The sequence below is a fragment of the Phocoena phocoena genome, chromosome 2 (assembly GCF_963924675.1).
Source record: "Phocoena phocoena chromosome 2, mPhoPho1.1, whole genome shotgun sequence".
Taxonomy (NCBI): Eukaryota; Metazoa; Chordata; class Mammalia; order Artiodactyla; family Phocoenidae; genus Phocoena; species Phocoena phocoena.
In genome coordinates this window covers 108,204,197-108,230,649 of record NC_089220.1, presented here as the reverse complement: position 1 = coordinate 108,230,649, position 26,453 = coordinate 108,204,197, and the positions used below count along the sequence as shown (strand labels likewise).

At 35.8% G+C, this 26,453-nt stretch overlaps 1 protein-coding gene and 1 non-coding gene across 5 annotated transcripts in view; one reads left to right on the top strand and one right to left on the bottom strand.

The window, feature by feature from the left end:
• DPP8 (dipeptidyl peptidase 8) overlaps positions 1–26,453 on the top strand; it is a 51,967-nt gene that overhangs the window by 10,117 nt on the left and 15,397 nt on the right. For all 4 annotated transcript variants that reach the window (XM_065872855.1, XM_065872856.1, XM_065872858.1 and 1 more), the window contains 9 exons: positions 9,726–9,899; positions 10,717–10,885; positions 14,462–14,572; positions 15,230–15,358; positions 15,915–15,976; positions 17,944–18,044; positions 18,709–18,886; positions 19,779–19,938; positions 23,478–23,557. In XM_065872855.1, the coding sequence (XP_065728927.1) occupies positions 9,726–9,899; positions 10,717–10,885; positions 14,462–14,572; positions 15,230–15,358; positions 15,915–15,976; positions 17,944–18,044; positions 18,709–18,886; positions 19,779–19,938; positions 23,478–23,557 (1,164 nt within the window). The remainder of the gene's footprint in view (positions 1–9,725; positions 9,900–10,716; positions 10,886–14,461; positions 14,573–15,229; positions 15,359–15,914; positions 15,977–17,943; positions 18,045–18,708; positions 18,887–19,778; positions 19,939–23,477; positions 23,558–26,453) is intronic.
• Positions 16,568–16,640, bottom strand: TRNAV-CAC (transfer RNA valine (anticodon CAC)). Its single transcript has one exon. It is a non-coding gene; the product is annotated as a tRNA-Val (tRNA).

Here is a 26,453-nt window from a genome sequence, read left to right as displayed (position 1 = left end):
AGATATCATGATTAGTAAAATAAGCCAGTCACAAAAGGACAAATACTGTCTGATTCCACTTACATGGGGTGCCTAAAGTAGTCAAATAGACTACTAGAATGGTAGTTGCCAGAGGCTAGAGGAAGGAAAAATGGGGAGTTGCTGTTTAATGAGTTTAATGGGTATAGGGTTTCAGTTTTGCAAAATGGCAGAGTTCTGGAGATGGGTTGCACAGCAATGTGAGTATAGTTAACAGTAGTGAATGGTACACTTAAAAATTGTTAAGATAGTAAGTTTTATATTATATATTTTACCACAATTAACAAAATAATATTTCATAGACAACGTTGTATGCCTCCATCAAAAGTCGTATAGAGCCTTATTTATCTTCTTGCGATGATAGCACCCTTTGATCGTTACCTAGATCCATTATAAAACAGTGAAATTTTATCATTCCTTCTTCATTTATTAACTGAAAAACTTCTATAAAGAGAAAATGGCTACTCAACAACTATTCAGTTATTCTGAGTTCTAGTTCACAATAGAAAAGCAGGATGTTTCTTGTCCTTTATTTCCCATTTTTCAAATAATCTGTGTTCTACAGTCTTATATATGTGATCAGTTAGGGGTTTTGGAGGGGTTTTTGTATCTTTATAAACTTACAGTGTTAGCCTGTTTGGTATCTTTTGATCCATTGACAGTTATTATTCTTATTGTACAAATGTCTTATTTTTGGCTGTTGGAATCCCTTTCAACTTGACATGTCAAATCCTTTTGACGTGACCCTGGTAATAGATGATAGCGCTGTTGCTTTCTGTTGTGAAGATGTGTTATGATCATGTTTCACATTGCTTATCCCATGCTTAGAATCAGCCATTTCTTTCTAGTTCCTTTAGGGGAAAGTGGTGTTAAGAGACCATGATCTGGGTACTAGAGATGCTTATTATTATTGGGTTGTTAATTGTTTCTGGGTCTTTTTATTGGGCAAACTAGGGAATACATACATTGTGGGTGTGGGTGTGTGTGTGTGTGTTTGAAATGTACAGATCACCATGAAGTCATATGAATTCAGATAAGATATAAGGTCAGACTGATATATCCAGTTAAGATATTGCACTACAGGATTTTTCTTTAACCTCATTTATCCTACATATGAATTTTCTTTCTCTGGTACCAAAGGTCCTGTTTTAAACAACAGTATGATTACTCATTTGCTTTACTCCATACTACACACAAAACAGTTTTAAAATAACAAATGAATCAGTGCTGATTACTTAACAGTAACTTGGAATTGGTCTTCTCTTTGTGGTCATGCTATCAGTTCTATACAATTAGATTCATTTGCTTCATTTTGTTTTCAAGTGTTAGGAATTCCTTTGTTTTTAATTTAATTTTTGTAGAAAATAGTTATATGGTTCCAAAGTCAGATCTACAAAACCAGAAGTATTCAGAGAAGCTCCTCATCTCCTCTACCCTATTTCTCCCCTTCTCCTTCTAGATAATCTTTGTGTTTTTAAATGGCTTATCCTTCTTTTTTAAAAAATATAAGCAACTACATAGATATTCCTATCCCCCATTAGATAAATAGTAACATACAGTATACATTTTCTCCACCTTGCAATTTTCAAATAACAATGTATCCTTCAAATCACTCCGTAAGAATATATAGTGAGTCCTCCATATCCACAGGTTCAGCATCCTTGGATGCAGAACTAAGCTGCATCCTTGGATGCAGCTGTACTAAGCCATTTTATAGTCTGAGGGACTTGAGCATCCACAGATTTTGGTATCCATGGGGGTGGGGGGTGTCCTAGAACCAATCCCCCACAGATTCTGAGGGACAACTGTATATATAATCTTTATTTCTTTTTACATCTGTGTTGTGTTGTACAGACAAATCATATTCAACCAGTTCCCTCTTGATGGACATTTTAGTTAATCTTTGTATTACAGATAGTAGTGCAGTAAAATGGCTTGGGCTTTTTACATTTTTGCCAGTGTATCTTTAAGCTAGATTCTTAGAACTGAAGTCACTGGACCAAAATGTATATGGTTTTGTAATTTTGCTAGATATTATCAAATTTTCTTCCATAGGAGCTGTGCCATTTTGAATTTCCATCAGTAAGGTATAAGTGTGCCTGTTTTCCCAGAGACTCTCCAACACAGTTTGTGGTCAGACATTTGGATTTTTTGCCAATCTGATAGATAGAAATGGTATCCCAGTGTAGTTTAATTTGCTTTTCTTTTGTAGGCAAAGTTAATCATCTTTTATCTCTAACCCATTTTTCTGTGGAGTGATTGGTCTTTTTCTTCATTTTTAGGAGCCTTTTATATACTGGAGATATTAATAACCCTTTGTCTGTGATATAGTTTCAGATATTTTCCTGAAGCTGTAATTTGTATTTTTACTTTATGGTGTGTGCATGTGTGTACGCACGCCATGTGGAAGATTTTTGTGTGATAAAATTTATCCATCTTTTTGGTATTGTTTCAAGAATTTGTGTCTTCTGTCATAGGACAGTTTTTCTACACCCAAGTTATAAAAGAATTTATCCATGTTTTCATCCAGTGCTTTATATGGTTTCTTATATGGTTTCATTTTTTAAAGCTTTATTGAGGTATAATTGGCATATAAAAAGCTGCAGATATTAAGGTGTACAATTTGATAGATTTGGATGTACATATGATGTACCTGTGAAACCCTTACCTCAGTCATTACCCTCAAAAGTTTCCTTGTACTGGTTTGTATTCTCCCCTACCCACCCATTCAGGGGTACAGGCAACCAATGTACCAGTCTTGCACAGTCCTTCATAAGATTTATCTCTAAGTATTTCATATTTCTTTATTCTATTGTAAATGGCTTTGTTTTCTAATTTCAGTTTCTGGTTGATCATTGCTAGTATTTTTTTTTAACTTTCTAAGTGCTTTCTCACTTTTTTTTTTTAATTGTAGTTGATTTACAATGTTTTGTTAGTTTCTGGTGTACAGCAGTGAGATAGATAGATAGATAGATATTCTTTTTAGATTCTTTTCCTTTAGAGTTTATTACAAGATACTGAATATAGTTCCCTGTGCTGTACAGCAGGACCTTGTTGTTTATCTATTTTATATATAGTAGCTTATATCTGCTAATCCCAAACTCCTAATTTATCCCTCCCCCACCTTTCCCATTTGGTAACCATAAGTTTATTTTCTACGTCTGTGAGTCTGTTTCTGTTTGTAAATAAGCTCATTTGTATCATTTTTTTTATATTCCATGTATAAGTGATACCATATGATATTCACTAGTGTGATCATCTCTCAGTCCATTCATGTTGCTGCAAGTGGCATTATTTCATTCTTTTTTTTATGGCTGAGTGGTATTCTGGATTCTGTGATGTATGTATATCACATCTTCTTTATCCATTCATCTGTTAATGGACATTGAGGTTGCTTCTATGTCTTGGCTATTGTAAATAGTGCTGCTGTGAACAGGGTTTTTCTTTTTTAATTTGTTAATACGGTAAAACAAAACATCACTTGATTGTTGAGTGTTAGACCAATCTTGCATTCCTGGGATAAAGCCCACTTGGTTCTTACTTATTATCCTTTTAAATATTGTTGGATTCAATTTGCTAATATTTTGTTTAGATTTTTTTATATCTATGTTCATGAGGAATATTGGTCTGTAGTGTTCTTTTCTTGAAATTTGTCTGATTTTGGTAATAGTGTTATGCTAGCCACAGAATAAGTTGGGAGTTATTTCCTCCTTTTTAATTTTCTAGAATTTGTTTGGTAGAATTCACCAGTGATGCCATCTGGACCTGTAATTTTCTTTGTGGAAAGGTTTTTAACTACAAATTCAATTTCTTCCTTAGATGTAGTGCTATTCATATTATGTATTTCTTTTTGAGAAAACTTTGGTTGTTTGTGTCTATTAAGAAATGTTTCCATTTCATGTAAGTAATCAAATTTATTGGCATAAGTTTCATAATATTCCCTAATCTTTTCAATGTCTGTAAGAATTTTTGGTGTTGTCCCTCTCTTATTCCTGATATTTTGTGTAATTTGTGTCTTCTCCACTCCCAGCCTTTTTTTTTTCTTGATCAGTCTGGCTAAGGGTTTATCAGTTTGGTTTCATTTTTTTTTCTCTGTCATTTTGTTTTTTTCTATTTCATCATTTTATGCTCTAAACTTTATTAATTCTTTTCTTCTGCTTACTTTGGATTTTGTTTGTTCTCCTTTTTCTAGTTTCATAAGGTGGTAGCTGAGGTCACTAGTCTGAGACCTTTCTTCTTTTCTTATATAGGCACTTAATGTTATAAATTTCCCTTTAAGTACCACATTAGCTGTAGCACATACGTTTTGATTTGTTGTGTTTCCATTTTCATTTAATTCAAAATACTTCCTATTTCCCTTTAACCGATAAGTTATTTAGAAGTGTACTATATAGTTTCCAAATATTAGCATATTTTTCATAAATTTGATTTCTAATTTAATTCCACTGTGATCCAAGAACATACTTTGTATGACTTAAATCTTTTCAGTTTTTTTAAGTCTTGTTTTATGGCCCTGAATGTAGTCCATCCTTGTATGTATTCTGTGTTCACTTGAAAAGAATATATGTTCTGTTTTTGTTGGGTCTATAAATGACCATTAGGTCAAATTGGTTTATTGTATTGTTAAAGTCTTCTATGTCTTTACTGATTTTCTGTTTGTTCTATCAGTTATTGAGAGAGAATGTTGAAATCTCCAACCATAATTGTAGATTTGACTGTTTCTCATTGCAGTTCTATTAGTTTTTCCTTTAGTATATATTTTGAAGCTATGTTATTAGGGGTATAAGTGGATAGGATTGTTATATCCTATTCGTAAATCTACTGCTTTCTTAGTTTGAAATGACCTTCTTTATTTCAAGTAATATTCTTTACTCTGAAGTTTACTTTGATGTTAATATAGTCCCTCTAGCTTCCTTTTGATTACTGTTAGCATAGAATAAGCTTTTCCGTTAAAAAAATTTTTTTACTGGCTTTGTTGAGATATAATTCAAATACCATACAATTCACTCAAAGTATACAATTCAATAGTTTTTAAATGTATTCAAAGGGTTGTGTCACCATCATCACCATCTAATTTTAGAACTTTCTGTTATCTGCAAAAGAAACCCATTAGCAGTCATTCCCCATCCTTTCACCCTCTGTACCCCCAGGCCAAGGCAACCACTAATCTACTTTGAGTCTCTATAGATTTGCCTATTCTGAACATTTCATATAAATGGAATTGTATAATATGTGGGCCTTAATGACTGGTTTCTTTCTCTTAGCACAGTATTTTCTGGATTCATTCACACTATAGCAGGTAATAATGCTTCGTTTATTTTTATGACTGAATAATATTCCATTGTATGGCTAGACTACATCTTATTTATCCATCAGTTTATGGATAAAGTTGGGTTGTTTCAGCTTTGGAGCTTATATGAATAATGCTGCTTTTAACATTCAAATGTAAGATTTTGTATAGATTTGTTTTCAGTTCTCTTGGGTATATATCTAGGAGTGGAATTACTGGGTTATGTGGTAACTCCGTGTTTACATTTTTAAGGAACTACTAAATTGCTTTCCGCAGCAGCTGCATCATTTTACATTCCCACCAGCTATGTATAAGGGTTCTAATTTCCTACATCCTCACCAACACTTGTTGTTGTCCGTCATTTTGATTATAGCCATCCTAACGGATGTGAAGTGATATCTCATTGTTATTTAATTTGCATTTCCCTAATGACCAGTAATGCTGACCATTTTTTCATGTGTTTATGGGCCATTTGTATACCTTCTTTAAAGAAATGTCTGGGGAGGGCTTCCCTGGTGGCGTAGCGGTTAAGAATCCACCTGCCAGTGCAGGGGACACAGGTTCAAGCCCTGGTCTGGGAAGATCCCACATGCCGTGGAGCAGCTAAGCCCGTGCGCCGCAACTACTGAGCCTGCGCTGTAGAACCCGCAAGCCACAACTACTGAGCCCACGTGCCACAACTACTGAAGCTCGCACACTTAGAGCCCATGCTCCACAACAAGAGAAGCCACAACAATGAGAAGCCCAAGCACCGCAACGAAGGGTAGCCCCAGCTTGCTGCAACTAGAAGGAAACCCACATGCAGCAACAAAGACCCAAAGCAGCCAAAAATAAATATAATTAATTAATTAATTTTAAAAAAAAGAAAAGAAATGTCTGGGGAATTCCCTGGTGTTCCAGTGGTTAGGACAATGCACTTCCACTGCAGGGAGCCCGGGTTCGATCCCTGCTTGGGGTACTAAGGTCCGGCAAGCTGCATGATGAGGCCTAAAAAAAAAAAAAGGTCTGTGCAAGTCCTTTGCCATTTCAAATTGGGTCCTTTTAATGTTGAATTGTAAGAGTTCTTTATGTATTCTAGATACTGGACTTTATTTTCTCCCATTCTGTGGGTTGTCTTTTTATCTTTTTCTTTAATTGCAGTAATCATTAATTTATTAGTAGAAAATCAGCCATAATTACCTTTGGCAAGTATTTAGTACTATAATCATTAATTTAAATCTATACATTTAAACACATTTTGATCTCTCCTTTATCGAGATAAGACATTTTTGTTACTTCCCCTTTTTTCTATTCTTCATTTACCTTACTCTGAAGTTCTTATACCTTCATTTTAAAAAATTGTGGACATAATACACATAATATAAAATGTATCATCTTAACCATTTTTGAGTGTACATTAGTACATCAGTGGCATTAAGTACATTCACATTGTCGCAAGCATCACCACCATCCATCCACAGAACTCTTTTTGTCTTGCAAAACTGGAATACTGTACTCATTAAACAATAACTTCCCATTACCTCTCTGCCAAGCCCCTGGCAACCACCATTCTACTTTCTGTTCCTATGAGTATGACTACTCCAGGTGCCTCACAGAAGTAGAATCATACAGTATTTGTCCTTTTGTGACTGGCTTATTTCACTTAGCATAATGTCCTTAAGGTTTATCCATGTTGTAGCATGTGTCAGAATGCTAAATATTATTCTATTGTATGTATATACCACATCTTGTTTGTGTATTCATCCATTAATAGACACTTGAATTGCTTCTACCTTTTGGCTATTATACATAATGCTCCTATGAAGATGGGTATACAAATATCTTTTCATGTCCCTGCTTTCGATTCTTTTAGGTATATACTCAGAGGTGGAATTGCTGGATCATACGATAGTTCCATTTTTATATTTTTGAGGAACTGCCATACTGTTTTCCATGCACCATTTTACATTCACACTAGCAGTGCACAGGAGTTCCAGTTTCTCCACATCCTTGCCAACACTTACTATTTTCTGGCTTTTTGATAGGAGCCATCCTAATGAGTATGAGGTAGTGTCTCATTGTGGTTTGATTTGCTTTTCCCTAATGATTAGTGATATTGAACATCTTTTCATGTACTTATTGGCCATTTGTGTATCTTCTTTGGAGAAATGTCTAATCAAGTCTTTTGCCCACTTTGTTAACCAGGTTGTTTGCAGTTTTTGTTGTTTACTTTCTTGATAATGTCCTGTTGTTTGAATAGGGACCACCAAAAGGATATGTCCAAGTCCTAAAAGTGTCTGTGAATGTGATCTTGTTTAGAAATAGGGTCTTTGCAGATGTAATTAAGTATCTCAAGATGAAATAATTCTGGATTTAGGGTGGGCCCTAAATGCAATCATTGATTGCAAAGTCTACTGAGTAGAGATTCCTGTGCTATACAGTAGGTCCTTATTAGTTATCTGTTTTATATATAGTAGTGTGTATATTTCAATCCCAATCTCCCAGTTTATCCCTCCCCACCCCCTTACCCCCTGGTCACCATAAGTTTGTTTTCTACATCTGTAACTCTGTTTCTGTTTTGTAGATAAGTTCATTGGTACCCCCTTTTTTTTTAAGATTCCACATATAAGCGATACCATATGATATTTGCCTTTGACTTACTTCACTCAGTATAACAATCTCTAGGTCCATCCATGTTGCTGCAAATGGCATTATTTTGTTCTTTTTTATGGCTGAGCAATATTCCATTGTATATATGTACCACATCTTCTTTATCCATTCCTCTGTTGATGGACATTTAGGTTGCTTCCATGTCCTGGCTATTGTAAATAATGCTGCAGTGAACACTGGGGTGCATGTATCTTTTCGAATTATGGTTTTTTCCGGATATATAAACTTGGCTACTTTTATTTTTTTTATTTTTTAAATATTTATTTATTTATTTTTTACTTTGGCTGCACTGGGTCTTTGTTGCAACGTACGGATGCGGGCTTAGTTGCCCCACGGCATGTGTGGATCTTAGCTCCCTGACCAGGGATCTAACCTGCGTCCCCTGCATTGGAAGGTGGATTCTTAACCACTGGACCACCAGGGAAGTCCCTGAACTTGGCTACTTTTAAAGTATTAGTCCTTTGGGAGTTCCCTGGCAGTCTGGTGGTTGGAACTCTGCGCTTCCACTGTGGGGGGCCGGTGTTTGATCCCTGGTCAGGGAACTAAGATCCTGCAAGCCATGGCACGGCCAAATAAAATAAAATAACATAACATAACATAAAACAGTGTTAGTCCTTGGTAGCAGAAACCACGTCTGTTTCCCTTATTTACCATTCCTTTATTTATCCCCTTATTTATCATAAAGAACTCTTAGGGAAGATGTGGATGTAAATTTTTAAAACTAGCACTTATTAGATTTTTTTATATATATATTTTTAAATTTTATATATGTGTCAAATAATATTTTTAGTTTGGGAAGGTCCTTCATCATCAATCATTGATTACAAATATTCTTTGAGGGAGATTTTAACAGATGCTTTAGGTAGGAAAGCAAAAATCAGATTCTGTTCTCAAGTTGTTTTTTTTTTAATCTATTTCTACTCAGAAATACTGAAAAAAAGTGAAAAACAAAACCATAGCCAAATGAGTAAAAGAGATAGTAACTCTCATAAATTTCAAAGAAGAGATCACTGTACACCATAGTGTATCAGGAAACTTTCCTGGCCAATGTTGAATTAGGGCTAAGGTTTGGGGATATCAGTAAAACTTGGATGGATAGAAAGAAAAATGGCCTCGGGTGGGCTGTGGGCGGGGGGTGATGGAACAAAGGCCAGGAGCAGAACACCGCATATTGGGTTTTACCTCAGTGGTGTGACAAGCCTGACCTAAGGTTTTATTAAAGCAGAATTAGTGGATTAGTGGAAAGGTACTAATGACAGCTGACATTTGAGAACTTTACTCTGTTCTAATCATTGTGCTAAACATTTTACATATTTTTATCTAAGTTAAATTTCACAAAGCTGAAGTAGATGATTTATTACTACTTTGAAAGTGAAGAAAATTACTTTGGAAGAAATTAAACTACTTGCCCAAAGTCAGACTTCTATTGAGAGTCAAAGCCTAGATTCAAACTGCTTGACTTCAGAGTCTGCTCTTAAGTGCATGCAGAACTGCTATATTACATTTAAGTTGTAGAAGATCTTGAATGCCAAGCCAAGGTGATGAGACTTAATTCTTGCTCTCTAATGTATACAGTAATCGTCTAGGGACCCTTTACCAAGAAATTTTTCAGCAGACTTCCTGAAATTAATCTGTTTAAAGTTGCGGGCAAATTTTGGGATCACTCAAAATGTAAACCCAATAATATTGGAGATGCTAGAATTTCAGTGCTAAAAGCAAAAAGCCACCTTTCAGAAGACTGGAATGTGAGACTTTCTTTCTGTATTAGGCAACACTGGACTATGGAATGTATTCTCGAGAAGAAGAACTATTGAGAGAAAGAAAACGAATCGGAACAGTTGGAATTGCTTCTTATGATTATCACCAAGGAAGTGGAACATTTCTATTTCAAGCTGGTAGTGGAATTTATCATGTAAAAGATGGAGGGCCACAAGGATTTACTGTAAGTTGATGTTACTACTTGATAAATCTGTTTTTGGGTCCTGAAGTTATTTGTGTCCAAATCAGAAAGGTAATTAAACAAACTAAAAAATTCTTTTCACTAATTGTTTACTACTAATTTAGTAGTAAAGAAAACAAGAAATATGGGTATTAATTTCCAATTTTAAGAATTAATAATTTTTTCAGTGACATTAGTATACAATTTTTAAAATGCTAAAAACACTTGCTGTGTAGGAAGAATTAGTAAAGGGCATCAGTGCCACTTTTTGAGTAAGTGCTGAGGTGGATATTCGAAGATAATGATATCACAGGGCAATCCCTCTGGTTCCACTAAAAGCTTGATTCATCTCAGTAAATGGTTTTAAATGTTTGATTTTATTCTAGGCAATTTTAATGTGATATCAGAACTATTCTTCTAATAGACTTGTGACGATTCTAGCTTTCATTACGTTTTTATGAGCAAATTATTTTATACTGGTAAAATTAATTAGAAATATTTAATAAGTGAAATAGTCAAATAAGTGTTTAATAAAAGCATGTAACAAACGATAATTACTCTGTTTAAACAGGTTTGGACAACAGAATTTATGAAGTGCTCTTATTTTGTCTTTATTTCTGCTCCTGTTATGCTTATTAATTCATAGAAAAAAAATGAGTCCTTTCTTATAAGTTAAGGCATATGAAAGTACATTTTTCTGGAGAGCAGTTATTATAGTTGATATTATACTTGGGATTAGTATTCGTTTTATAGGAAGGGCGCTGGTAAACAAATATGTATCAGCCTGATACATGCCTTTAAATGTTGTTTACTTTTCTAGCAACAACCCTTACGGCCCAATTTAGTGGAGACTAGTTGTCCCAACATTCGGATGGATCCAAAATTATGCCCAGCGGATCCAGACTGGATTGCTTTTATACATAGCAATGATATATGGATATCCAACATTGTAACGAGAGAAGAAAGGAGGCTTACGTATGTGCACAACGGTAATTCAAGTTCTTCAAATCTACTTTCCTGAAAAGTATTTTTAAATTTTAATTTGCTTTTGCTTACATTTTCCAATTGAAACTTGCTGGGTGATCTTTATATTTTAAACTTAAATCTTTAAAATGAAAAAAGACAAAAGTATAGTGGATAACTGGTATGTACCACCTATATAATGCTCCCTTGTTTTAAGGGTCATTTTCAGACAGCACAACAGTAGCACCTCTGACCTGGTTGTTCTTTTAGCCTAATAAGGCTAGCAGAATTTTCCCCAAAACTGTTCTTTTTTTTTTTTTTTTAATTTGTATTTTTGGTTGTGTAGAGTCTTAGTTGTGGCACACGGGATCTTCGTTGCAGCATGCGGGATCTTTCGTTGCGGTGCTCGGGCTATTTGTTGCGGTGCACAGGCTTCTCTCTAGTTGTGGCGTGCGGGTTCCCTCTCTAGTTGTGGTGAGCAGGCTCCAAAGCGCGTGGGGTCTGTAGTTTGCGGCTCACAGGCTCAGTTGCCCTGTGGCATGTGGGATCTTAGTTCCCCGACCACGGATCGAACCTGCGTCTCCTGCACTGAAAGGCAGATTCTTTACCACTGGACCACCAGGGAAGTCCCAAAACTGTTCTGATTAAAATAAAATTTAATTTAAAAAATTAATCTTGTTTTTAGGGAAACAAACAGAAAAATCTAGTACACACTATAAGAACTACTTAAAAATTTGTCTCCCCTTTTTGCAGAGCCTGCTTAGTTATTTTGTCCTAATAGGAAAAATAAAACTTTCTGTATTGTGGAAATTTTTAATTTTTATTGAAGTGACTATAATAATGCTAAGCAGTACTGAAAGCACAGAAAAGATGTGTATGTTTTTCTCCAAAGCTTTTATACAAATGAAAGATGGGAAATAGTGTACTGCTTTTTTTTTTGAACATGTGAAATAGACCATCTTTTAAAATTTTTAATTAATTTTTGGAGGGCTGCATTGGATCTTTGTTCCTGCACACGGGCTTTCTCTAGTTTTAGTGAGCGGGGTCTACTCTTCACTGTGGTACGCAGGCTTCTCATTGCAGTGGCTTCTCGTTGCAGAGCACGGGCTCTAGGCGTGCAGGTTTCAGTAGTCTTGGCTCATGGGCTCTAGAGCGCAGGCTCAGTAGTAGTGGCGCATGGGCTTAGTTGCTCCGCAGCATGTGGGATCTTCCTGGACCAGGGATCGAACCCGTGTCCCCTGCATTGGCAGGTGGATTCTTAACCACTGCGCCACCAGGGAAGCCCTAGATAGAAAGGTAGGTAGAGAGTAAGCAACATCACTCTTACCCCTCTTATTCACAGTAGGTTTCCACGTGAAAGTCTCCTTTGGGGTGGGTGTAGTCGGTTGGCATGTGCATTTGTTTATTCTCTGCCTCCTATAATAGAGGAATTTAAAGGTAACTTAATACCAACCTCTACTCTCAAAGGACATATCTTATTGGGAGAACAAGATGATACCATTTATTCATCTAAGTAATCTTAGTAATTGAGGTCTGTAGTAAGTGATAGGGAGATATAAATGAGCGATACATAGTCTCACATCTAAAGGAGAACAAAATACAAAGCAGTATGGAAGGTATAACTTTGGAGTAGTTGAAAGATCCAAGAAAACTGAGTGCTGGTTTTGGCTATCTCATTAATTCCAAAATTCAGAAACTGAAAACTGAGGTTAGTTTTCATTAGGTTGGTGCTAAAACTCATTTGGTGGCAAAACCTGACCTGAACTGACCTGAGGATATTTATAATCTTAATCCTACTTAGTGTGCCTATTCCTAAATTTGCTGCAGGAATATTAGTATATTTGATTACAGGGTATTTGATTACCCTGCTGGAGAGTGACATAATTATGCATAGATGTGTGAATATGAAAAAATCCCCCTAATTCTGAGTTCGAAACACTTCTGGACTCAAAATTTTTGGATAAGGGGTCATTGGTTCATATTGCACATTTGTTTCAGACAACATACAGAAAATACAGATAAGAGAACATAATACAGTGAAACCTGCCTATAAAATTAAAATCACTGCGAGATATTACTACACACCCGTTAGAACACCAAATGTTGGAGAGGAATTTTCATACATTGCTAGTAAGAGTATAGAATAATACAGATACTTTGGAAAACTGTGTGGCAGTTTCTTATAAATTTAAAGATAAATTTTTTACAGTACCCAGCCATTCCAGTCCTAGGTCTTTATTCAAGAGAAAGGAAAACACATGTCCACATAGATTCTTACACAAGAATAATCATAGCATCTTTATTCATAATAGCAACTAGAAGCTGCTCAGATGTCCATTAACAGATGAATGGATAAAAGAACTGTGGTATACAATGAAATACCACTCAGCAACAAACACAGTTGCTGAGTGTATACTGTATGATTTCACTTACATGAAATTCTGGAATATTCAAAACTAAACTATGGTGATAGAAATCAGGTCAGTGGTTGCTTCTGAGGCAGGAATGGACATTGACTGGGAAGGGGCATGAGAAAACATTCTGGGGTGTTGGAAATATTCTGTGTCTTGATAGCGTGTGGTTATGCAAGTATATGCATTTTTCAGAGTAAACAGTACACTTAAGATTTTGTAAATTATAAAGCAATTCTTTTTAAAAAGGTTGTTCATAGTCTCACTATTTGGAGAGGACCACATTTTGATTTATATCCTGACACTTTAAAAAATATGTATTTGTATTACACTTTTATAAATGGAATCAGTATACAGGTCATTTAGTAATATGCTTTTTTAAATTCAAGTATATTGTAAACATTTTCCCATGTCATGAAATCTTACATAATTATGACTTTGTAGTTTTTTAGATTGATTGACTGATTGATTTTGGCTGCGCCAGGTCTTAGTTGCGGCGTGCAGGCTTCTTAGTTGCAGCATGCATGTGGGATCTAGTTACCTGACCAGGGCTTAAACCCAGGTTCCCTGCATTAGGAGTGTGGAGCCCTACCCACTGGACCACCAGGGAAATCCCTAGATTTTGTTTTTAAAGCAAGAGTTCCCTTCAGACTATTTGCTGGAAACCTAGGTGTAAAACAGATAAAAGCTCATCTGCTTTGGTTAAATAAGAGGAAGGGGAGGGAGGAGAAATGGTGAATTACATGATCTGTTAGACCCCATTCTCGGTCTAAAGATGTGCTTCTCTGTGTAGGAGAGTAAAAGGTCACCATGACCCTTTACATGTATTCTTTTTCCCATGGTCCTAGCTAAATGGGAAAATAATAACTAACGTTTATGGAACACAAACTATGGCTCAGGCTTTTTTCTAAGTACTTTATGTAAAATAACTCATTTAATCCTCATAACAACCATATAAGGTAGGTTCTTATTCCCATTTATATGTGGGTACTGCAGTGGAACGTGATCAGGTGCTTTGCCCAGGGTCAGTCATTTAGTAAATGATGGAACTCAGATTTGAATTCAGTCCATTTAGCTCCACAGTTCACCACTATACTATAGCTGCCTTTCAGAATAAATGGAATCATTCTGCTTTGTACCTATGAAAAGATAGAGAACTTCTGTGATAATTTTGCTTTTATGTTTGTCTAGAGCTAGCCAACATGGAAGAGGATCCAAGATCAGCTGGAGTTGCTACCTTTGTTCTTCAAGAAGAATTTGATAGATATTCTGGTTATTGGTGGTGTCCAGAAGCTGAAACAAGTAAGAGGCTTCAAAATAATATATTACAGGTCAATTAAAGTATTATGAGATTCAACTACCAATTAGTTAACTGCACAGATTCTTAAAATAGATTCTGAAGTGATGAAGATTGGATCCTACCAGTAGTTATTTAGAATATTCAGGCTATATCTCACCGTAATGAGTTCTCATAAAAAACAGGTGTATTGTGGTTCAGTACCCCAAGTCCTTCAACTCTCCTTGCCAGGTTTTCATCTAGAAGCTGGTTGGTGGCAACATTGGTGGCAAAATAAAAAATACCACCCCTTAATGGGAGTTGCTATAAAAAACAGGATTGACTAGAGTCTGCATGAACAGATGGCCAAATTAGTGTATGAATGGATCAGAAAAAAAGAGCACAAATTCCTCCTTTTTCTTGGTGTATTCACAAGGATTTTACTAGCTGAGAAATAGCTCTCTAAAGCAGTAGCTTTCAAACTTTTTGACTGTGATCTGGTTAGAAATTTGTTTTACATTCTACCTTAATACATTGTACATATACTCTATACATAAAAGGCAGCATGTTTTATGTATAAACTGTTTTTCACTATGGGAGATATAATACTAGAGGGAATGGTCAATTATGATTACTTTCTGGCATAATTCTCCTAAATTTTCAATATTTAATTTCCTTTTAAGCTCCCAGTGGCAGTAAAATTCTTAGAATTCTGTATGAAGAAAATGATGAATCCGAAGTGGAAATTATTCATGTTACGTCCCCTATGTTGGAAACAAGGAGGGCAGATTCATTCCGTTATCCTAAAACAGGTACTGTATTCCATTGGCATTTATATTCACTCATTCCTGCTTTTCAAACAAGATTCTTTCTGCATTCATCCAAAAGTATGGTCAACATGGATATTTTACAGATTTAGTAAGGATGGATTGTTTAAGTGTCTCTGAAGTAGGTTTTTTAATTACAGGCTGATCCTTTTTAATTATGTCAAAGGTGAGGAAGTGCAGAAAACTGATTATTTCAAGAAATGAATAAAGAAGTACTTTTGCTAGGAAATAAAGATTTTTAAGGGATTATGTTCTTAATAAATTAGTAATTTTTTCCCATATTGCTATTTACAGCGTTTCAATTGTGAAATGATATGAATTCCCCTTCATTACAAACTAACTCTTGATGTTTTTCAGCTTTTTTTTTATAGCCATATTAAAAATTATGAATTGAAAAGGAGTTTTGAGATACTTATGCAATAAAGTCCTGACTATATGCAACATTCCTCATTTGACTAAAGTATAAAAAGGATTGATCTGGCAAAATTCGTTTGAATAATTTTGGATATGCATTACTATTCATTTATGTCTCTTTCTAAAGGCACAGCAAATCCAAAAGTCACTTTTAAGATGTCGGAAATACTGATTGATGCTGAAGGAAGGGTAAGTATAAAATGTTAACTTTTTGTATCATTTGACTAGGCTGTCAGTAGAGATTTTAGATATGCTTTTTTATTTTTTGGACTTGTTGAACTTGCTGAGACATCTACAGATCATGATTTCAGGTTGACCTAATTTTCTACTTTGAAAACTTTCTGCTGGTTCCCAAGATAGGAATATAGGGATATGCATATTTACCACTCCTTTCCAGTATTTTTCCTCTTTGCCTGTGTTAATTCTCCAGATCAGTATTTCTTAAATAGTGGTTACTGACTGGTGAGTCACCTTCTGTGTTGAATAGATGTCTACAGTAGATTAAATATCCCTCATTTCTTTAATACTGCTACTTTCCATTTGGGCAGATGCTTATAAGCTTAATGCACACAAAATTAATTTAAAAACAGTCTTCTCTGCTAGACTTTTTTAACAACTTTATTGAAGTATAATTTTATATATATATATACACACACACACACACACACAGTTTAAATATTTATTTATTTATTTGGCTGCACAGGTTCTTTTTAGTTGTGGCACGTGGGGTCTTCGTTGCCGTGTGCGGGATCTTTTTTAGTCGTGGCATGTGGGATCTAGTTCCCTGACCAGGGATCGAACCTGGGCCCCCTACACTGTGAGTGCAGAGTCTTAACCACTGGACCGCCAGGGAGGTCCCTGAAATATAATTCACATACAATACAATTCACTCATTTAAAGTTTAAAATGGCCTTTAGTATATTCACAGAATTGTGCAGCCATCACCACAGTCAATTTTAGAACATTTTCATTACCCCTGAAAGAAACTCACATCCCTTAATCATCACCCCCAAACCTTTCCATGCCCCACAACCCTGGGCAACCACTAATCTACTTTGTATCTATGGATTTGCTTATTCTGGACATTTCTTATAAATGAAATCATACAGTATCTAGTTTGAGTTCTTTCACTTAGCATCATGTTTTCAAGCACTAATCATGTTGGCACCACGTAACAGTATTTCACTGCTTTTTATCGCCCAAAAATATTCCATTGTATGGATATACCACATTTTATTTATCCTACCCATCCTAGTGGATTTGAAGTTGCACCTTACTGTGGTTTTTTTTTGTTGTTTTTTAATTAATTTATTTATTTATTGGCTGTGTTGATTCTTCCTTGCTGCGTGTGGGCTTTTCTCTAGTTGCAGCGAGCAGGGGCCACTCCCCGTTGCGGTGCATGGGCTTCTCACTGGAGTGGCTTCTCTTGTTGCAGAGCATGGACTCTAGGCGCACAGACTTCAGTAGTTGCGGCAGTGGGCTCAGTAGTTGTGGCTCATGGGCTTTGTTGCTCTGTGGCATGTGGGATCTTCCCGGACCAGGGCTCGAACCCGTGTCCCCTGCATTGGCAGGTGGACTCTTAACTACTGCGCCACCAAGGAAGCCCCCTTACTGTGGTTTTGATTTACATTTTTCTGATGGCTAATGATGTTGAGCATCTTTTCATGTGCTTATTGGCCATTTGTATATCTTCTTTGGAGAACTGTCTATTCAGATCCTTTGTCCATTTTTTAAAAAGTATATTTAAAATTGTGTTAGACTATTAAGGGAAAAAAGTTTGCTTACTCAGGACCATTTCACTAATATATTACAAAAATAGTATTTTAAGCTAAAATAAAAGGAACTAGAGACTATTAGTTTTCTTAGATACTAGAGTCTATAAAGTGATTAAAATCTGATTTTACCAGTTATTATCAAGAGTTCTGTTAGTATAAACTCACGGGAAAAGACGTTTAGACTATGCTGATTCTTGTAGTTAGAACTTTTCAGGTGTAGAGCACCAGTATAGGTAACCCATGACTTACTGCTGGTTTTGTTAATCCTGTGTACCTAAGACTGAAAAAGTATGCTGTTAAAGATAGTGATTTAAGTAGACCAATAAGCTAGTTACTTATCTCAGTTTTCTATAACTAGATTCCTTTTTTCTTTTTTAATAGCTTATAGATGTCATAGATAAGGAACTAATTCAGCCTTTTGAGATTCTGTTTGAAGGAGTTGAATATATTGCCAGAGCTGGATGGACTCCAGAGGGAAAATAGTGCGTATGTTAAATTGCCACTTCTTTACAAATAATTTAGGACCCAGAACTGTCTGTGCTGATAGGTTTTCCTTTCCGTTGGAGCTGTCTTCACATGTAAATTTGAAGTGTAGATAGTTCTGCACAAAGAATTTTTCCTGAACTAAGTGGACTTGTAATCCTATAAGCATAGGTGCATTGCATTTTAATTCTGTCTCTTAGCCAGTCACAGTTTCACAGTGTTATTTGTGGTTAAATTGTATGACTTTTAGGCTCACATATAAGTATATATTTTTTTAATTGAATAATTAAGCAGAAACATTTGTAGAGCCTTATGTGAAGATGATTACATGTAGTTCCTGTGTCTAATGTGGACAGCAGGAGTTTCACAAGGCATTTATCGACATTAAAGGGAGAAAACAATTTCAAAGGCCATCTGTGATTTTGGAAATTTAAAGAAAACTACTTTTAAAAACTCTACTCAAGCTTAACTTTTAAAAATAAGTGTAGAATAAGCTAATACTTTTAATTAGCCGTTTGTAAGTGATAATTTAACATATACTAAAGCAATACTTTCATTGTGATTATAGAAATAACTGATGGGTGCTAGGGGAAAGATTAGTGGAATATTCATTTTCTGAAGAGTGTGCTTTATTTTGTGCTTTTCTTTTGTTTATTTAAATAGTGCGTGGGCTATCCTACTAGATCGCTCCCAAACTCGCCTACAGATAGTGTTGATCTCACCTGAATTATTTATCCCAGTAGAAGATGATGCCATGGAAAGACAGAGACTCATCGAGTCAGTACCTGACTCTGTGACGCCACTGATTATCTATGAAGAAACAACAGACATCTGGATAAATGTATGCATGTTTTCTTGTACTTGGTTTGAATATTTTCTCAGAATGCTAAAGCAAATGAAGCTCGCTAGCAAACTATCAAAATGAATTTTTTGAGTTCAAAGTAACCTTGAATGTTATTTGCTTAGTTTGAACATTTTCAGATTGGAATGTTGGTTCCAGAATGGGTAATGGTTTGTACATAAAAGGTAGATGCCACTGAAATGACATCCCCCTGGCTGCAGAATTGCCCTTGTTTCTGGACACATCAGATAATGAAAACACAGCCTCATTAGTGCCTCTGAGAGGACCACAAGAATCCTGTCCAGAAAAGACTTTCTCTTTTAACTCTTTTAAGTTGGCAAACTATACCAAAATATAACAGTTTGGGATTGAATTTTTCATTTTCCAGTTTAGTGGAAAAAACTTAAACAAGATACAAAATAAATAAAGCCAGCTCACTCCCTGGCTGAATATAGGCTTCATGTGATTCACCTAAAACAGATGAACATCTGTTTTCCCTTGAACTGTTAGAATATTTCTCTCTGGAAAAGAAAAGTAAAAGACATTTTTCCTCATCACTTCTGTAATAAGATTTATATCATTAAACAAACTTCGTGCCGTGTTTCAAAGAATTTCAGAGATGGTGAGTAAGAAACAGCTTTTGGTCATATTTTTCTTTTTTCTCCATTTGGAAACACTTATTTCTCAATAGATGAAGTCTTTGACTAAAGTAAGAGAAACGTGAAAGGCCTAGGCAAAATCTCTAATTGTACATATACCATACACCCTAGCCTGACAGTTATTATATTTCAGAGTATGTTTATCAAGTAATTCTTCTTTTTCTGGCTTAATTGAATTGTTTATGTAGTATTTTCATTAATGTGTATAGTAAATTAAGCTATTCATTTTACAGATCCATGACATCTTTCATGTTTTTCCCCAAAGTCATGAAGATGAAATTGAATTTATTTTTGCCTCTGAATGCAAAACAGGTTTTCGTCATTTATATAAAATCACATCCATTTTAAAGGAGAGCAAATACAAACGATCCAGTGGTGGGCTGCCTGCCCCAAGTAAGAAATCCTTTTTTATTTAAAAAGGGGAAAACGTTGGGGGCAGAAGGTGGGAGGGGCAGGTAATGTAATGTCTTTTTTGTGTACTTTATAAGCATAGGACAAAGTTCTTGATGGATACATAATAAACTATTAATAGTGGGTAATCTCTGGGTATTGGGATTATTTACTTTTACTTTCTGTTTTTGCCTTAACTATACATTTTGTTTAAAGTGAGCTCATATAATTTTTATATTAAAAAAGCTAGTTTTAAAATGTTACGAAGTTATTAGATATTTGTGCATACTAGATTTTTTTATACTGTCTGCATCTACACTGAAGTTGATTTATAGGCATAGCTCTTCAGATTGATATAATTATGTTTCCCAAAGTGAAATTAAACATTATGTCAACTGAAGTTAGTTTCTTTTTAAAAAGTGATGGTTTTCCTTCTGGGAAATGTAATACAGAATGTGTAAGCCTAGGAAAAATGAAATGGTACATTGAATACTCCTGTGTTTTTAAAAAATTGAGTTATGGTTTTCTACTTTAATAATATAGAGTTTGTTTTGGAATAGTAGGCATTTAATGATGTTATGTTACATGCTTTACTGCCATTTGTAACTTAACAGACTTAACATAGCCATTTTTTAAAAACTGTAGTAAAATATACAAACCAAAATTTATCATTTTAACTTTTAAGTGTGCGGTTTCATGGCATTAAGTGTATTCATATTGTTCTGCAACCATCACCACCATCCATCTCCAGAACTTTTTTCATTTTCCAAAACTGAAACTATCCAATAAATAATACCCGATTTAGTGGAAAATAAGTAACTTCTCATTCCTTCCTCCCCTCAGCCCCTGGCAACCACTTTCTGTCTCTATGAATTTGACTACTCTAGATACCTCATATAAGTGGAATCATACAGGTCTGTCCTTTTATGACTGGCTTATTTCATTTAGCATAGTGTCTTCAAGGTTCAGCCAGGTTGTAGCATGTGTCAAAATGTCCTTCCTTTTTAAGGTTGAATAATATTCCATTGTATACAGAAACACATTTTGTTTATCCATTCACCTATCCATGAACAGATGGGTTGCTTCTACCTTTTGACTGTTGTGAATAATGCTGTAATGAGCATGGGTGGACAGACATCTGTTTCAGACCCTGCTTTCGATTCTTTTGGGTATATACCCAGAAGCGAAATTGCTGGATATGGTAACTCTTTTTGTAATTTTTTAAGGAACCACCATACTCTTTTCCATAGCAGCTGCACCTTAGTACAGTCCCATTAGAAGTGCACAGAAGTTCAAATTTCTCCACATCTTCGCTAACACTTGTTATTTTCTGGGTGTAGTTTTTTTTGTTTGTTTTGGTTTCGTTTTTGTTTTGTGGGGGTTTTTTGCTAAGAGCCATCCTAGTGGGTGTGAAACGGTATGTCATTGTGCTTTTGATTTGCATTTTCCTAATGATTAGTAACATTATCATGTTGCTTAGCCATTTGTATATCTTCTTTAGAGAAATGTCTATTTGAATCCTCTGCCGACTTTTTAGTGGGTTGTTTTTTCAACATGGCCTTTTTTTAATATATATATAAATTTATTTATTTATTTTTGGCTGCATTGGGTCTTCATTGCTGCGTGCAGGCTTTCTCTAGTTGCGGTGAGCAAGGGCTACTCTTCGTTGCAGTGCGCGGGCTTCTTACTGCAGTGGCTTCTCTTGTTGCAGAGCACAGGCTCTAGGCATGTGGGCTAAAGTAGTTGGGGCATGCGGGCTAAAGTAGTTGGGGCATGCGGGCTCAGTAGTTGTGACTCATGGGCTCTAGTAGTTGTGGCGCACAGGCTTAGTTGCTCCGTGGCACGTGGGATCTTCCCGGACCAGGGCTCGAACCCATGTCCCCTGCATTGGCAGGTGGATTCTTAACCACTGCACCATCAGGGAAGTCCTCAACATGGTCTTTTAAATATCACTCTTACTTGGGAAACAGTGAGCTACATCTTAGGACAGCAAAGTAAATACTGCCTATGACTTTGCTTCTTCTCTTAGCCTAATTGTTTTTTAATCAGACAGGAGCTTATATATCCAAGATTGAGACTTCTTCCCTAAGAGCCTTAGTTTAACTTGGCCCTTAGCATGAAATTGCCCTTACCAGTTCCTCTGTTGTTCAGAAATTAAATCTACTTATGGAATTCTGGAAAGTTTAGTGATGAAGACTGGTCAAAGAGCTTGAATAGTAGTTAATTAACTAAAGCAGCATTCTTGAGACAGTGATAAAAAGATGATAACTTAAAATTTGATGCTCCTGTTGAAGAATAAGAACTGTCACCTTAGCTAACATTCTTCTCAGAACACCTAGCTTCTTTTCCCTCTCAGTGTCTGTTTCTGGGCCCCTCAGTTTGTCTACCTCTTCTTTCCGTTTCCCTCCTTTATACTTAGTCTTTCTTGCTCCAGATCTTCCTCCTTTTCTTGATGTCCATTTTATTTTCTTCTTCCCTCCTTTCTTCCATGAGTGTCTATAATGTGTAACAATTAGTATTTTTTTAAATATTTATTTATTTATTTGGTTGCACTGGGTCTTAATTGCAGCAGGTGGGCTCCTTAGTTGTGGCATGCATGTGGGATCTGGTTCCCTGAGCAGGGATCAAACCCGGACCCCCTACATTGGGAGCACGGAGTCTTAACCACTGCGCCGCTAGGGAAGTCCCAATTAGTATTTATTATATGTTAAATAATATTTATTTTCTGGTGATAAAATTTAAAGTACTAAGTTGAATTTTTGTATCTAAGAAAAAGAAAAGGAGTCTATTTTATTTAACTTGAGTAGGACCCTACTTAAGATCCTGTATCATTTCACCATCTCAGCTTGTCCTCAGCTGTCACTCCCCAGAGCCAGAGCTGGTAGCAGCTAGGCATAGAGCAGTGGTTCCATTTTTTTAACTTTCTCCTTATGCCTCTGAGAGAGCCTCATCTACCAAGACAGAATCTTATTAAGATAAATGAGACATGTTGGTATGGACTATGGTAATACCCAATTTGTTTTTGGCAAATGAAAAACAGTTGTATTAAAATTTTCCTTTCTGGCTTCTTAGGTAGTTTGTTGCATTTCTGGAAGAAATGCCTTATTGACCCATTAGATTTTTTTATCTTTCTAACCAAGGGTCTAGGAATGCAAGTGCTTTTGAGTTCTTTTCTGTCTTTGCCGTAACAATCTATTTTGCTGTTTTCACTTTATTTACATGGATTATTCCATTATTATTATGAAGACTCATAACTTGGAATTTTGTTTAACTTTAGACTTTATTATAAGGTGAAATTCACATAACATTAGCCATTTTAAAGTGAACATTTAAAATGAACTGTGGCATTTAGTACATTTACAGAGTTGTGCAACTACCTACCACCTCTGTCTAGTTCCAAAACATTTTCATTACTCCAGACATAACTTTGAATTTTTCAGTGTTAACTTTTTGGAAAAAAGAGTTTAGAATACTATTTTTCATTGTTTCATTTGCTTGTAGTCTGGTGTAGAGTGCTGAATTATGATTATGTTTATCTTCAGGTGATTTCAAGTGCCCTGTCAAAGAGGAAATAGCAATTACCAGCGGTGAATGGGAAGTTCTTGGCCGGCATGGATCTAATGTATGTTCTTTTATTCTACTGATATATTTAGTCAACATCAGCTGTGTGTATGCAGTACTAAAAATCAGTAGTGCAACTTCCTATGACCCCAGTATTTTGAAAATATTTTTAGGGCCTAAAAGAACCCAGTTTGTTGGAAAAGAAGAGTCTTAGTTTAAATTATAAATCTTACCCATTTTATAACCCTAGTATTAGATGTAACTAAAGGTCACCATTTTCAAATACAGTGTTGCTACTTAATAAGGAAAGGGCTGGTCCATGCTTTTCGAGTCTAGCAAAAGTGAGTTATGATGTAGTTCGAAAATTATTTCTAAATCTCTTATAGACTACTTGTGTCATTTCTACATTAGAAAATGCATTTACTACTTCTGAAGTAGTGATGCTGTTTCATTCACCTGTTTATCTTATCTCACAAATTTGAAGTTTCATCTACCACCTGCAGAATTTGATGAACATTTATACAGAGCGTAGATTGATAAGGAAGAGGAGGGAAATCCACCCTCTGTTTCACTCTTGGCATATGGCTTTCTGTAGTAATTCAGTGAATTCTAATTTTATTTCTTTTGCCTTTTATAGTACCTTGTGTTTGTTTCAACTTTCAGTTAGGTGGTCAGTTTCATGAGATCTCTAAGAAAGCCATCCTTTATGTGTGATACGTACAGTTAAGTTGATGTATGCTACCAGGATTTAGTGAAGGCCTGTGATTTCCTCAAATTGATTCAGAGATTTACTGAAGGATTATATATACTGGCTACTATAGAAGTCACTCGTAGTCCCCAAGATGATTAAGGAGAAAGAATGAAGATCCAGGTCCCAGGTTTGTTTTTGTTGGTAAAAACTTTAGAATATAATAGGCGACCTTTAAAGTCTTGTTTCCACTGAGAGTGTCACATGACCTTTTGGTTATATATTCAATATATTTTTTTGTCTTTGGGGACGTTGGATGTTATTGTCACCTGAGAAAAATCTTACAGTGTAATTCTAAGTTCTGATAATAAAAATTTACACTAATGTAAACTTCATGCTGTGTAATGGTTGGACAATACTGAGGGAATCCCCAAAATTGTATTTATGCAGATCTGAACCTTATTTGGGCAACCTAAGTGTCTTTCTACTACTTGCCATAATGTACATCAATTTTCTTCTTTATGTCATGCTTATTTATGTGATGTGTCTCTCTTTCTTACTCTTCTATTTTCTGTCTATTCTTGCTTTACTTTTTTTAAGTTACCTTTCCCTTCTTTACTTTTGCCAGTGACCTGTTCACACCCAAAGATTTCTAATGACCGTAATTGAGTAAATCTTTGAGGCTTTTAAACCCATGTGCCCCTTAGCGTTCTCAAAGTGTGTTTACTGGACCACAGAGGATCAGCATCACCTGGGAACTTTTTAGAACTACAAATTCTTGGCCCCCCTCGCCCCCCAGACCTCCTGAATCAAAAAGTCTGGGGGTGGGATCCAGCAATTTGTTTCACAAGCCCCTCAGGTGATTCTGATATTCATGTGATGCTGAAACCCTCAGGTGTTTCATGTAAAGTTGCTACATGAAACAAAGAAAAGGGGAATGAGGAATTAACCAGTTATTTATGCAGTTTTGAGAGGCCTGACTTCCAACTGCTAGGTCAAGAGCAGAACCAGTCCTGACGTTTTGCACAGATTAACACATACCTGTGAAGCTTCATGAATGTTTGTTCTGCAACTTCCTTGTATTCTTTCTGTCTATGTCATATAGGTCTACTTAATGTCAACTGTGTTTATTTCTCTATCCATGCTAAGAAAATGTTTATAATGACTAAGAGGAAGCTTCTTGGAGAAAATGTGGCATTTAAAAATACTTGCTTTTAGAAATGTACTTGTGTTTTCTTTGCTGTATAAAACAGTTGGAATTTTTTTAAATTATTTATTTTATTTATTTATTTTTGGCTGTGTTGGGTTTTCGTTGCTGCACGCGGGCTTTCTCTAGTTGTGGTGAGCGGGGGCTACTGTTTGTTGGGGTGCACAGGCTTCTCACTGCAGTGCCTTCTCTTGTTGCGGAGCACGGGCTCTAGGCGCGCGGGCTCAGTAGTTGTGGCTCGTGGGCTCTAGAACGCAGGCTCAGTAGTTGTGGCGCACAGGCTTAGTTGCTACACGGCATATGGGATATTCCTGGACCAGGGATCGAACCCGTGTCCCCTGCATTAGCAAGCAGATTCTTTTTTTTTTTTTGACTGTTTATTTTTTTTAACATCTTTATCGGAGTATAATTGCTTTACAATGGTGTGTTAGTTTCTGCTTTATAACAAAGTGAATCAGCTATACACATACCTATATCCCCATATGTCTTCCCTCTTGCGTCTCCCTCCCACCCTCCCTATCCCACCCCTCTAGGTGGTCACAAAGCACCGAGCTGATCTCCCTGTGCTATGTGGCTGCTTCCCACTAGCTATCTATTTTGCATTTGGTAGTGTATATATGTCAGTGCCACTCTCTCACTTCATCCCAGCTTACCCTGGGGGACTCCCTGTGTCCTCAAGTCTATTCTCTACATCTGAGTCTCTATTCCTGTCCTGACAGGTGATTCTTAACCACTGCGCCACCATGGAAGCCCACACAGTTTGAATTTTATTAAACATCATTTGAGTAGGCTGCTAGAAGATTTTGAAAAGGAACAATAAAAGCCATTTATTTAGAATCTTACTGTAATTTAGGAAGAATATTAAGTGAATTCAGCTATGAGTATACTTGCAGTTATTTTGAGTTCTGAATGAAGGCTTAAAAGATCCTTCATACTTATTTATAAACTATACCAGTATTGAAACTGATTGATTGAGTTCAGTTATTCCCCAACCCAATAGATAAGAAATTTTTACAAATTTGTACAAAAAACTAAAGAAGCACTGCCTAAGATAATGCTGCA